Below are 12,332 nucleotides of genomic sequence, written 5' to 3' on the forward strand. Positions count from 1 at the left end.
TGTATATTATTCTCATTATAATAAAAGTTTCTCATTTTATTTATAACATAACTTCCTATTCAAAGTTTACTAACTACCCGATGTGGGATAAGTTCAATAAGACTCAACCTCTATATCTCTAAATTTTTGTAAAAATTAAATTTAATTATTTTGGTTGATAGCATTAGTATTTTCGTTGTTTATTTTATATTTTTAATTAAATAATTTTGTTATTCTTAGTGTACTAATTATTATATTTAAACGTACCACGAACTTAAGTGTATCGACTATACATACCCCCTACGTACCGAATTCTTTAAGAGTTGCGAACCGCGTATCCAAATTCGTACCACGTACTGAAGCGAAATGCGAACCATGTGACTATCATTCTACTACTAAATGTATGATTTGCTTCACATTTTTAACAAAAGTGGAAAATTCATTGAAGCATAAGTGCTAATATAATCGGTTACTGCAGGTATTTTGTGGTTCCATTGAGATGGCCGGCTAATTTGAATAATCAAACCAATCATAATCTGCCACACAATGATCCATTGTTGTTAATATGCAACCAGCTTGATTTGCTCCAACTGAGGGATGTTTAAATTAGAATGAATTGGTATATTACCCTCTTTCACCTCTCTTGAAGTTTGTAACTACAACAAAAATCTCTCCTTTCTTTAAAAAAAATAAAGAAAATTCAGAGGTACATGCAAGTTAATATGCATATTTTTTGTGGGTTTTACAATAGAGAAGAGATTAGTGTAAAAAGCTGACATCTAAGGGGTAAAAATAACACCTTGAGGTAACTGTTTGATTGCTATCACGCCTTTTTTTTTTGAAGAGGATTCCTATAACGCCTGGCAATCATTTCTTCAACACTCTGCAAAAATGTGAAACTTGAAAATAGCAATTGTTGGAACAGTAGTGTATATTGGCAAAAACTTGGAGTATACTAGTTGTTATGTGGAGCCTTTGGAATGTAAACACAAGGATGGAGAAATTAGTGTAAAGTGTGAATTGAAAATTTTATGTCCCACATTGGGTAGATCACACACTCTAGTAGTGTTTATATATGTGGGATATCACTTCCAAGGGTGTGCCCTTGGGGTACACACTTTTGTGAACGGAGTGTGCGTTTGCCAAACATTATATATAAGACACACGCGAGCGCGCCCGCGGCGGAGACCAAGTCTCACACGTTTTCCACACGCGCAAGCTTCAGCTCCACGTTTCCGCGTCGTGGGTTACCGTTACTGGGTCGTGGGCTATGTTTGGCGGGTCGCAAACCGGGTCGGCGGAGAAAACGAGGTCAAATCCCCTCTATAAATAGAGAGCTCGGGATTTGGATTCTTCACTCCAAAACCGAGAATCGAATCCTCTTCTCTGGTTTTCTCCCCTTCTCATCTCCCTCGGTTTGTGTTGACGAATCGTTCTTTTCTTCCTCCTTCTTTGGTTTCTCGAGTGGTCGCGGCGGAGACCAAGTCTCACACGTTTTCCACACGCGCAAGCTTCAGCTCCACGTTTCCGCGTCGTGGGCTATGTTTGGCGGGTCGCAAACCGGGTCGGCGGAGAAAACGAGGTCAAATCCCCTCTATAAATAGAGAGCTCGGGATTGGGATTCTTCACTCCAAAGCCGAGAATCGAAAATCCTCTTCTCTGGTTTTCTCCCCTTCTCATCTCCCTCGGTTTGTGTTGACGAATCGTTCTTTTCTTCCTCCTTCTTTGGTTTCTCGAGTGGTCTGCGTACCATATTAGAGTGGTTTTTCGAAACCATATTGAGGTGTTATTCTCGAGCGATTTTTAGCAGTGCAGCCTTTAATCGTACAGTTAGAATCTGGGCTGTTTTATCCTGGAGACGACGCGGTTACTAGTCTACCTTGCACAATTTAGGTAGTGCCGCGAAACGTCTTAAAGAAAGCGACCTGGTCGTGACTCACCCCGCTAATACTTTCAAAGCTCTGTCGTAATTTTCCAAATTCCAAAAACAACATTTTTAAGACGTTTCGAACACGATACGATGAGTTCTAAAAAAATTACCGCGGTTTCAGTTGATGATTTTAACAAACCGTTTTTGTTTACGGGAAGCCACGTCAAACGTTGGCAGCAAAAGATGTTGTTTTACGGGAAGCCACTGAAAAAGAAACTAAAACCTGATGGGTCAATCGATAAATACAAGGCACGCCTTGTAGCCAAAGGTTTTAGACAAAGAGAAAATGTAGATTTCTTTGACACATATTCGCCTGTAACTAGAATCACGTCCATTAGGATACTAATATCTTTGGCGGCCATCCACAATTTGATAGTACACCAAATGGATGTAAAAACTGCTTTTTTAAACGGTGAATTAGAAGAATAAATCTACATGGACCCACCTGAAGGTTTCGTAAATCATGGACAAGAGAACAAAGTTTGTAAGTTGGACAAATCTTTGTATGGTCTAAAACAAGCACCGAAACAATGGCATGAGAAATTCGACAATCTAATGATTGAGAATGAGTATAAGGTGAATGAAAGCGACAAGTGTATTTATTCCAAGTACGAAAACAACACTTGCACGATCATATGTCTATACGTAGACGACTTACTCATATTTGGTTCAAACCTCAATGCCATTAAAGATGTGAAATCACTGTTGTGCCACAACTTTGATATGAAAGACCTAGGAGAAGCAGATGTAATTCTTGAAATCAAGATTACTAGAACTGATAATGGAATTTCCTTGAATCAATCTCACTACGTTGAGAAGATCTTAAGGAAATATAATTACTTCGATTGTAAACCTGCGAGCACACCTTGTGACCCAAGTGTGAAGCTATTTAAGAACACTGGAGATAGTGTTAGACAAACTGAATATGCGAGCATCATGGGCAGTCTCAGATATGCCACTGATTGTACTAGACCCGACATCGGCTACGCCGTGGGACTACTATGCAAGTTTACGAGCAGGCCAAGCATGGAGCATTGGCAAGCTATCGAAAGAGTCATGAGATATTTGAAGAAGACCATGACTCTAGGATTGCATTATCAGAGATATCCTGCAGTGCTTGAAGGATACAGTGACGCAGATTGGAACACCTTATCAGATGATTCCAAAGCGACCAGTGGCTATATATTTAGCATTGCTGGAGGAGTTGTTTCCTGGAAATCCAAGAAACAGACCATTCTGGCTCAGTCCACAATGGAATCTGAGATGATAGCACTAGCTGCTGCTAGTGAAGAAGCAAGTTGGCTAAGATGCTTGCTATCTGAAATCCCTTTATGGGAGAGACCGTTACCAACTGTGTTAATTCATTGTGATAGTACCGCGGCTATCGCAAAGATTGAGAATCGTTATTACAATGGTAAGAGACAACAGATAAGACGAAAACACAGCATGATAAGAGAATATCTTTCGAACGGAACGGTAAGAGTAGATTTCGTACGAACAAATGAAAACTTAGCTGATCCTTTGACGAAAGGACTAAACAGAGAGAAAGTCGCAAATACATCCAATAGGATGGGACTAATGCCTATTGATCATAAGTGATGGAAACTCGACCTAAATGACTGAAGATCCCAAAAACTAGGTTCAATGGGTAATAACAAGTCACAAGTGATAGAACATGCTATGAGAAAGCATGATCCTGCCGTGACCGAAGGTTGAGATAATAGAAACTCTTAATGAGATCTATACTCCTAATGGAGTGAAGTACATAGCTACAGGAGTACTTATGATAGACTCACCTATACGTATGTAGAACTGATGCCGGTTCTTATGGAATTTCGAGGCAGAATTCCTAGAGCATTCGTTAAAACTGGGATAGACATGCAAGGCCATTAACGCACAGGCTTTTAGAAAACACCTAAGAAAAGGTTGTGTGTGGGTCCTATGTTTGAGATAGAGTTCAATGCTGTAAGCAACTCTTGTTAATCGGAATACTACTCACTATGCAAAGGTTCAAGTTGTTGGCGACACCTTTGTTTACTAGCAATCTTTAAGAAACGTCTAAAACGTAACTATCGAAACCAATTTTGAATTCAAATGGGGGATTGTTGGAACACTAGTGTATATTGGCAAAAACTTGGAGTATACTAGTTGTTATGTGGAGCCTTTGGAATGTAAACACAAGGATGGAGAAACTAGTGTAAAGTGTGAATTGAAAATTTTATGGCCCACATTAGGTAGATCACACACTCTAGTAGTGTTTATATATGTGGGATATCACTTCCAAGGGTGTGCCCTTGGGGTACACACTTTTGTGAACGGAGTGAGCGCTTGCCAAAAATTATATATAAGACACACGCGCGCGCGGCGACGCCGCCGTCCGACCGGGCCGAGCTTGGGCTTGGGCTTGTCTATAAAGAAATATATTTTTTGGTGCTCAGAAAAATGAAAAAATAATTTTTTATTTTTTGCTCCGAGATTCCCGCACGCGGAGACCAAGTCTCACACGTTTTCCACACGCGCAAGCTTCAGCTCCGCGTCGTGGTGGGTTACCCTTAATGGGTCGTGGGCTAAGTTTGGCGGGTCGCGAACAGGGTCGGCGGAGAAAACGAGGTCAAATCCCCTCTATAAATAGAGAGCTCGGGATTGGGATTCTTCACTCCAAAACCGAGAATCGAGACCATATTGAGGTGTTATTCTCGAGCGATTTCTAGCAGTGCAGCCTTTAATCGTACAGTTAGAATCTGGGCTGTTTTATCCTGGAGATGGTGCGGTTGCTAGTCTACCTTACACAATTTAGGTAGTGCCGCGAAACGTCTTAAAGAAAGTGACCTGGTCGTGACTCACCCCGATAATACTTTCAAAGCTCTGTCGTAATTTTCCAAATTCCAAAAACAACAGCAATCAACAAATGAAAAATAAATTGCCAATGAATTTGAAGAGAAAATGAAAAACCACTGAAAACAAAGTCACATGCCTCAAGCATTCTTAAAAGAAAAACAATTGCCTCATACAGTCATACGGGTATAATGATAATCCAACCATTCCAAAGAACAAGCCTGTCAAGTAAATAAGCATCTTTTGTGATTTTTTTTTTTCTGTGGATGCATGGGATGAGAAGTGTCGAAAACGAGGCATGGAGCACAACCTTCCAACATTGATGGAATGACGCTGTACTCGATTCCGGCTTAAACCTTGACAACCGTGTTTTACAAGAGAAATTACGCTGTAATCCAGTACTAGGATTAATTAATCTAGAACCTGGTCATACAGGAATAATAGATTGGCCCCTGAATCAACAACAGAATTATATTCACATAAAAACACATTAAATTTGAGATGAAATTTGTCAGAGACACCTCCTCAGCTAGTAAAGTAAAAGTTCTTATAACAACATTGAATATAACCTACTAAAGAAAAAAAGTAACAGAAACTAAAGAAAGAATGTAAACATCAAATTACCTGATTTCCGAGGAATTTCGCAAAGCTCTAAGGTATGGCGCAGGGGCGGTTGCTAGTGTAAGGGAGAGGTAGCCATGGCTACCCCAAAAAAAAATATTTTTTGAGCGAGTAGGGATATTTTTATTTTTAACTACCTCTAATAATATATATTTAGCTACCCCAAATTTTATTTTAAGTGAAATAATTCTTTCCATCTTTATTTAGCTTTCGGTCGAACTTCAAATTATTTAATCATGTCGTATAGGAATCGGAAGAATAACACCCAAAAGAGATAAATAATAAATAATAACAATCTTTGCTTTATTTAACAAATAAAATAATTCAATTGTAGGTAACAATTTTTATGGTTACTATATTTCTATAGTTAGGTTTTGTACCTTTTTATGTTTAGTTTAGCAATTTCATCAAAAATTGGTTTTGGGTTAGGAAAAGCAAATTAGGTTAATTATACTGTATAGTTTTACTTCTGGTTCTTTTCTTTTTTTGTGACAACATTTAAACAACACAAATTCTTATGTTTATTTGATTTATTATCTTAGGTATGAGTAAAATGAAAACTATTGACAACTTCTTTAAAAAGAATCGATCCAAATGCTCCAAGTAGTTCCTCTCCAATTGAAGCATCCAATCTCATTATTTCACCTCAAGAACAAGAACAATCTGAGCCAAAACGCCAAAGACTTTGTCATGAAGAAATGAGTCGTTCTCAAATTGAAGTAGATCCAGAATTGCAACCGATGATTTGGGACTTTCCTATAAATCAAAGAGATGAAATTCGTTGTGCCTATCTTAAACATGGGTCATGCCAACCTATTCTTAGAACATATCCTTTATCAAATGATGATCATCCTCGTCGTTTTCAAGCTTCTTGGTTTCAATTATTTCCTTATTGGTTAGAGTATTCTCATAAAAAAAAAATGCTATCTTTTGTTTCCCATGCTACCTTTTTGGTTAGAATACAATCCGTTATTCTATTGTGGTTTTTTGGTACAATATGTTGTTACCGCATTTTTTTGGTATAATCCGTTCATGTTGAATCAAGTGGATATTTTATGAAGAACATTTTATATAAGTAATAATTATTGTGATTTTTTTTTTTTGCCTACTTGGTTAGATTAGCTTAAAAAAAAATTCTTTATATGTGACCACCTCATAAAAATATTGCCAGCTTCGCCGCTGGTATGGCGAGAGATGAGTTCTCCTACTTATACTAGACCATACCATGATTAGCAACACTGATTTCCCTACAATAAGAGGACATTCAGTACTATATGATTGAAAAGAAATAGTTGTGAACTTCTGCGAAAGAGTGTATAGAAATGCTTGGTTAAACCATCAACTTTCAGGTAAAGAGGAAAAAAACAATATATATATAAAGTTTATATACGGACCAAAATGCATTATGAATCGTTTTTGTTAATTTTAGCATTAGGAATCAGGAAAAGAATCAAAAAGTGAATGCACTATACAATACACACAAACAAAATAGATGACAAAGCAGCAATGTTCTTAAACAATGCAATTTGTCAGTGTGTTAAGTCATTATTATCACCCGTTGGTTTAGGCTGTTTGGGCATGCAGAGAGAAGACATGTGGATTTGGTAGTAAGAAAAATAACGGGTAGTCAAATCACAGGAGGCAGAGGAACTAGTGGGATAAAACTTGGATGTTTTTGTTGTTGACGCATAATTTGTGTAAACAAAACGTGCAAAGTAATGAAATATAGTATAATCATTATTTTACATTCCTGTATAATAAAAAAAATAATAATAAAAAAAATATTGACAAAGACATTGTTTGGAAAATTAAGTAACATTAAAACATGAAACAAAGGAGTGCCATCATCAAGGCATTTTAACATATACGGCGCAAAATGCAAATCAAACCTGAACGAATTTCTCACAGTTCCTGGCGGCAACGTGTAAATTTTTGGCAATCTTTTCGTTTTTCGGCCAATTTGTTGTTTTGATGGAGCTGCTCGTTGATTTATTTTATTTTTTTTAAGAAGTTTTTTTTTTTTATTATAGAAGTTTTAAATAATTGTTGAAAATAATTTTCTTTGATGAGCTTGGTATTACTAGTTACTGGACTAGGAAAACGAAATATATTTTGACTATTACATTTTTCACTTTATATGTTTCTCAAGCTTCCTATTTTTTTTTTTCTTCAAAAATACTCTTTGTTTGGATTGTATAGTCTCAAATAAATAGTTAGGTATTTATTTCGGATTATATAATCTCAATTATGTTTTGCCTAGATTTTAAAGAAACAGTGGCGTATATTATTTCAATTACATAATTATCAATAACAAAAACATAAAATAATTATAAATATAAACAAAATTAAAAGGACAAAAATGATACACGTATTCATTTTATTAATATATCAATACATTTACAATAAAGTTGAAGTTTAAAGCTTATTACATAAAATATTCAAACATCTGATGTCAATATATTAAAAACATAAAGTTAAACATGTGGTGCGGAGGTGGAGGGGTAAGGAGAAAATGATGGAGGGGAGAGGGGGTTGGGGTATGGTATGTTTCCTGTCTAAGGCAAAAGAGACATTGCTGGTCAACCTCACACCCTCTATCAAAAGGATAAGTAATTCCATGATGGAGGTGAAAGTGGAAGCTCATATCATACCCCAAGCTACAAGGTTTAAATATGGTTCATAGTACAAAAAGAAAGAGAAATAAAAACATATATAAATCATAGTATTCAAGTTGGGTGGTTGAAATGGAGAAGAGTCTCAGGTGTTTTATGCGATAAGAAAGTACCGCTTAAATTGAAAGGAAAATTCTACCAGACGAAAATCAGATTGACGATGTTATATTGTACGGAGTGATGGGCGGTTAAGAACCAACATGAAAATTAAGTATAGCGGAGATGAGGATGTTGTGTTGGATGAGCGGTAAGATTGGACATGATAGAATTATGAATGACACTATTTAAGAGAGAGAGAGAGAGAGAGAGAGAGAGAGAGAGAGAGAGAGAGAGAGAGAGAGAGAGAGAGAGAGTTGGGGTAGCACAATAGAAAATAAGCTTCAATGGTTTGAGCATGCAGAGCTGTCAAAATAGACTACCCAGCCTGTTTAGGGCCGATCTAGCTTCAGGCTTTATCAAGTTGGGCCTAAAAGCCCTATTAAAATATGGGCTCCAAAAAACTACATGAGCCTGGCCCTATACAGGTCGTGGGCTAAATGGGTCGGCCCGTATAAAAAAAAATTACTATATAATGCTCTATTAAAATTGCTTATAAATAATATTTTTAATAGATTTAAGTACTACCTATCACAAAATAAAACTGTAAACATTTTCGTAAACTAAAACGGTGAGGAAAATTTTAGATAAATTACGTAAGTTATGGTTATAAATATTTATATGTTGGACCTTTAAAATTATAAGTAACGAAAAGAGCAAATGCAATTTTTTAATACTTTTATATGTGTGTTAATTCATTGGATTTTTCATTTTATTTTTTACTTTAACAATCAACTAAGAAATTATTAATAATAACATATATAAAATTTAGGATTGTTTTTGTTACGCGGGCTATAAGAGGACCTAGAAAAACTATAAGAGAAACTATTAGAAAAGATTTAAAGGTTAATGAGTTAGATCTGATGGTATGAGATAGAACATTATGACGTAATTTGATCAATGTAGCTGACCCCACTTATTAAGATAAAGCTTGGTTGTTGTTGTTGTTGTTGGGCTTGGTATTACTAGACTAGGAAAACAAAATGTATTTTTTTTTTCTTTAGGCTCCAAGTGATGGCTCACAACACATCAAACTGACGAAAATACCTTGAAGAGCAACATATTTTTTTAAGTGGCAATACCCGCAACAACAATTAATTACCCTTTGTTATTGAACAATAGTTTTTGTCGTTCTAGACAAATCATATATCAGGCATGGTTCACTTATACCTCACTTCTACCGTGTTTCATCCATATCCAAAAGTTCAAATATTTTTTGTAAAAAGTGTTCAAAAGAAGGATTAATATTGCATTTTTTTTAATTCATTTACATTGTTGAATTTTTTTCTACACTTTTTTGGAACCTAACATGACGATCCGAATTGGGGGACGGCAATTAACTACCGTTCTAATTACTATTTTTTTTCTCTTTAACTCTGTCGCATTTTTTTAATTATTTTATAATATTTTGTTTTGTAATGTTTTGTTACTTATTCATTTTTATGCTTAAAATTATGTTGAATCAAAAATAAATATTCTATATGTCTTTCATCGAATTCAAACCATATATTGTTGTAGCTTCCATCCATGGAATTAAAATCGAACATTATTGAAGTTTCTATTAACGTGAAACCAAATGTTAATTATAAGGATAACATTGTTAGTTCTGATATTTTGAAGCTCATATTTTGGACATGGCTCATACTATATGTTGTATATGTTTGATATTTTCGTAAATAATTATTGTTATTTTTTATTGATTTTTTTATTTATTAATTCTTATTTATTGATTTAACAGGTTTTTCTAAAAAAAATTATTACTTTTATTCATGATTTTTGGGTTATCCCTAGTGCTATAAACTACGAAGAGATGTTGGATTTGAAATCAGAGTTATTGGCACGTATAAGCTTAACATGATTTTGATCAACATTTCTTTTTTATTCATAATAATTATTACGTAAATGAATTATAGAAAAATATACATAATGAATGACTAGGTGGCACAACTGCATGCATTATAGTGCACAGGTTAGTTACATTTGCACTTGTTTCCTTAGAGAAGGTAATATGGTGGTTGGTGCTTTGGCCAAGAATGATCAAAGCTTTGCTTTGTACTCTTCTCGATGGTGGAGACTTCTCCTCCTTTGTTTCTTCTTTACTTTTTGGGGTTTCTTTAAGAAACATAGTGAAATAATAATGGTTATTAATGATAATCAAAGAAACATAGTGAAATATATACACGTGTTAGCGCATAGTAAAACAAAAAAGAACGGATAGACAGGTGTCCATCTGCACACTAATTTGATATAATAATTATATGTCATATTTATTTTGTTTAAAAATGTATAAAGTGCGCGTATCAAAAAGTAGCCATAAAAGATCTTTTTTAACTATTTCTAAAGAAATTTTAACATGCAAATTATTTTATATATATATATATATATATATATATATATATATATATATATATATATATATATGGATTTGCTAGAACACACCCACTAGTTTTTATGTGGGAGTGTTTTAACAAGTTATAACTAAAAAGTTAATAAATACACCTTAAGGTGTATGTTGCTATAACACACCTTCTAAAAAAAAATATTTGATTCACTTATTCAATAAGTCAATAATTAATCTTTGAGTATGGTAAATGATATGGGATAGTTTCGAGATGCCAATGCATTTGAGATGACATTTCTGACATGTGATAATTTAGCACTATGACTTTTACTGAAACAAAAATCGCTAATTATTGTGTGGTACATATGGGATCTTGAATTTTCATGTTATGTTAGTATTGAAATAAATAACTCAATAAGTAGATGGTTGTCATGTTATTTTTTACTCATGTTTTTGCAACGGTTAAGCTTATATTGTATGCTTGATCTCATGATTTTGTTATTAGATTTGCCAAGGGTTTATTCTTATGATGTTTCTTGTTTTAGATGAAATGTATTTTTGGTGAATGTTAGATGAAATTGATATGCTAGTCTTGAACTAAATAAATAGATTGCGGTCATGTTTTTTACTCATGCTTTTGTAATGGTTAATCTAATATTTTATTTTTAGACTCATGATTTGTTTATCAAATTTATCAAATCTTATTCCATTCAACGATTTAGGGTTTTAATTAACAAAATCTCTACTATTTCGACCATGAGTTTGAGGGGGAATGTTATGTACATATTTTAAGCCTTTATTTATATTCCATTTTATGAGATTCTCGAACAAAAATATTCAATCGTTTTAGTCTGTTAATTTATTGTGTGTATATGTATTCTACTTTACTCTTTATGTAAGAGAGTGGTTGATGCAATATAACGTAGAAAGAAAAAATATAGAAAACCCCCCTAAATAATTAATCTGGTAGTTATATTAGTCTTTGATGTTAATCGGTTTCTACTTTTCCGTTAGTTGTCATGACATATCATATTTTTCATACATCACATGCATGTGGTACCATTTCTTCACTAATTTCCCATCCACGCTTCTAGGGTCTTATCTGATAGAAAAACAAAACATACGACTTTATTTATTTTTGAAATATTCATTTCCGTGTACTATGCTTATACTTTATGGTCAAATTTATTTTTCCAAGCTCGTGAAAAGAATCTATGTTCATCATACACACATATAATCATTTTGTAAAGGCTTGTTCATCATCATATTCAAACATTTTATCGACTGAAAAAGCAATGTACACGTAATTAAGTACTAGTAAAAAAAAAATTGTTACTAAGGTTAATTTTGAATTATTATGAAGGCAAATTCTACGGTACACTCATTATATTTGAGTGTATCGGTACATTCACTCTTTAAATTCATAGTTAAATGAGTTTTTTTTTTTTTCTTTTTTTTTTTTATCATTTATAATTATAATAACTAAATTTTATTCATCAAAAATGTCAACGAAATAATTTTTTATTTTTTTAAATTTTTATCACTCATAATTGAGAACATTCATTATTTTTTACGATAATATGTAAAAAAAGTTATTATGATTCTTATAAACAATTAAATGATGTTTTTTCTTATGAAATGTTGTTCTATAAAATATAAATATTGATAAATAGCTATTTATTACATAAAAAATTATCGTTCATTTATAAAATTAAGAAGCAGAAGTACCGATACACTTCATTTTGTGAGTGTACCGTAGAAGTTCCCTATTATGAAACACATATCAGAATAAACTTTCCTCTACGTTAGGAAAGACATACATAATAAGTGCATGGAAATTAAAACATAATAAAAAATG

At 33.7% G+C, this 12,332-nt stretch overlaps 1 protein-coding gene across 1 annotated transcript; it reads right to left on the reverse strand.

The window, feature by feature from the left end:
* Positions 1-738: 738 nt before the first annotated feature.
* On the reverse strand, positions 739-5,149 carry LOC112420206 (uncharacterized; the record flags this gene model as incomplete). Its single annotated transcript, XM_039832060.1, has 5 exons — positions 739-808; positions 840-862; positions 2,355-2,461; positions 2,568-2,641; positions 4,914-5,149. Coding segments are annotated over 5 exons (510 nt in total), but the record flags the coding sequence as incomplete, so codon positions are not given.
* Between the last annotated feature and the right edge of the window lie 7,183 nt (positions 5,150-12,332).

Source organism: Medicago truncatula, chromosome 3 (genome assembly GCF_003473485.1).
Source record: "Medicago truncatula cultivar Jemalong A17 chromosome 3, MtrunA17r5.0-ANR, whole genome shotgun sequence".
Lineage (NCBI taxonomy): Eukaryota > Viridiplantae > Streptophyta > Magnoliopsida > Fabales > Fabaceae > Medicago > Medicago truncatula.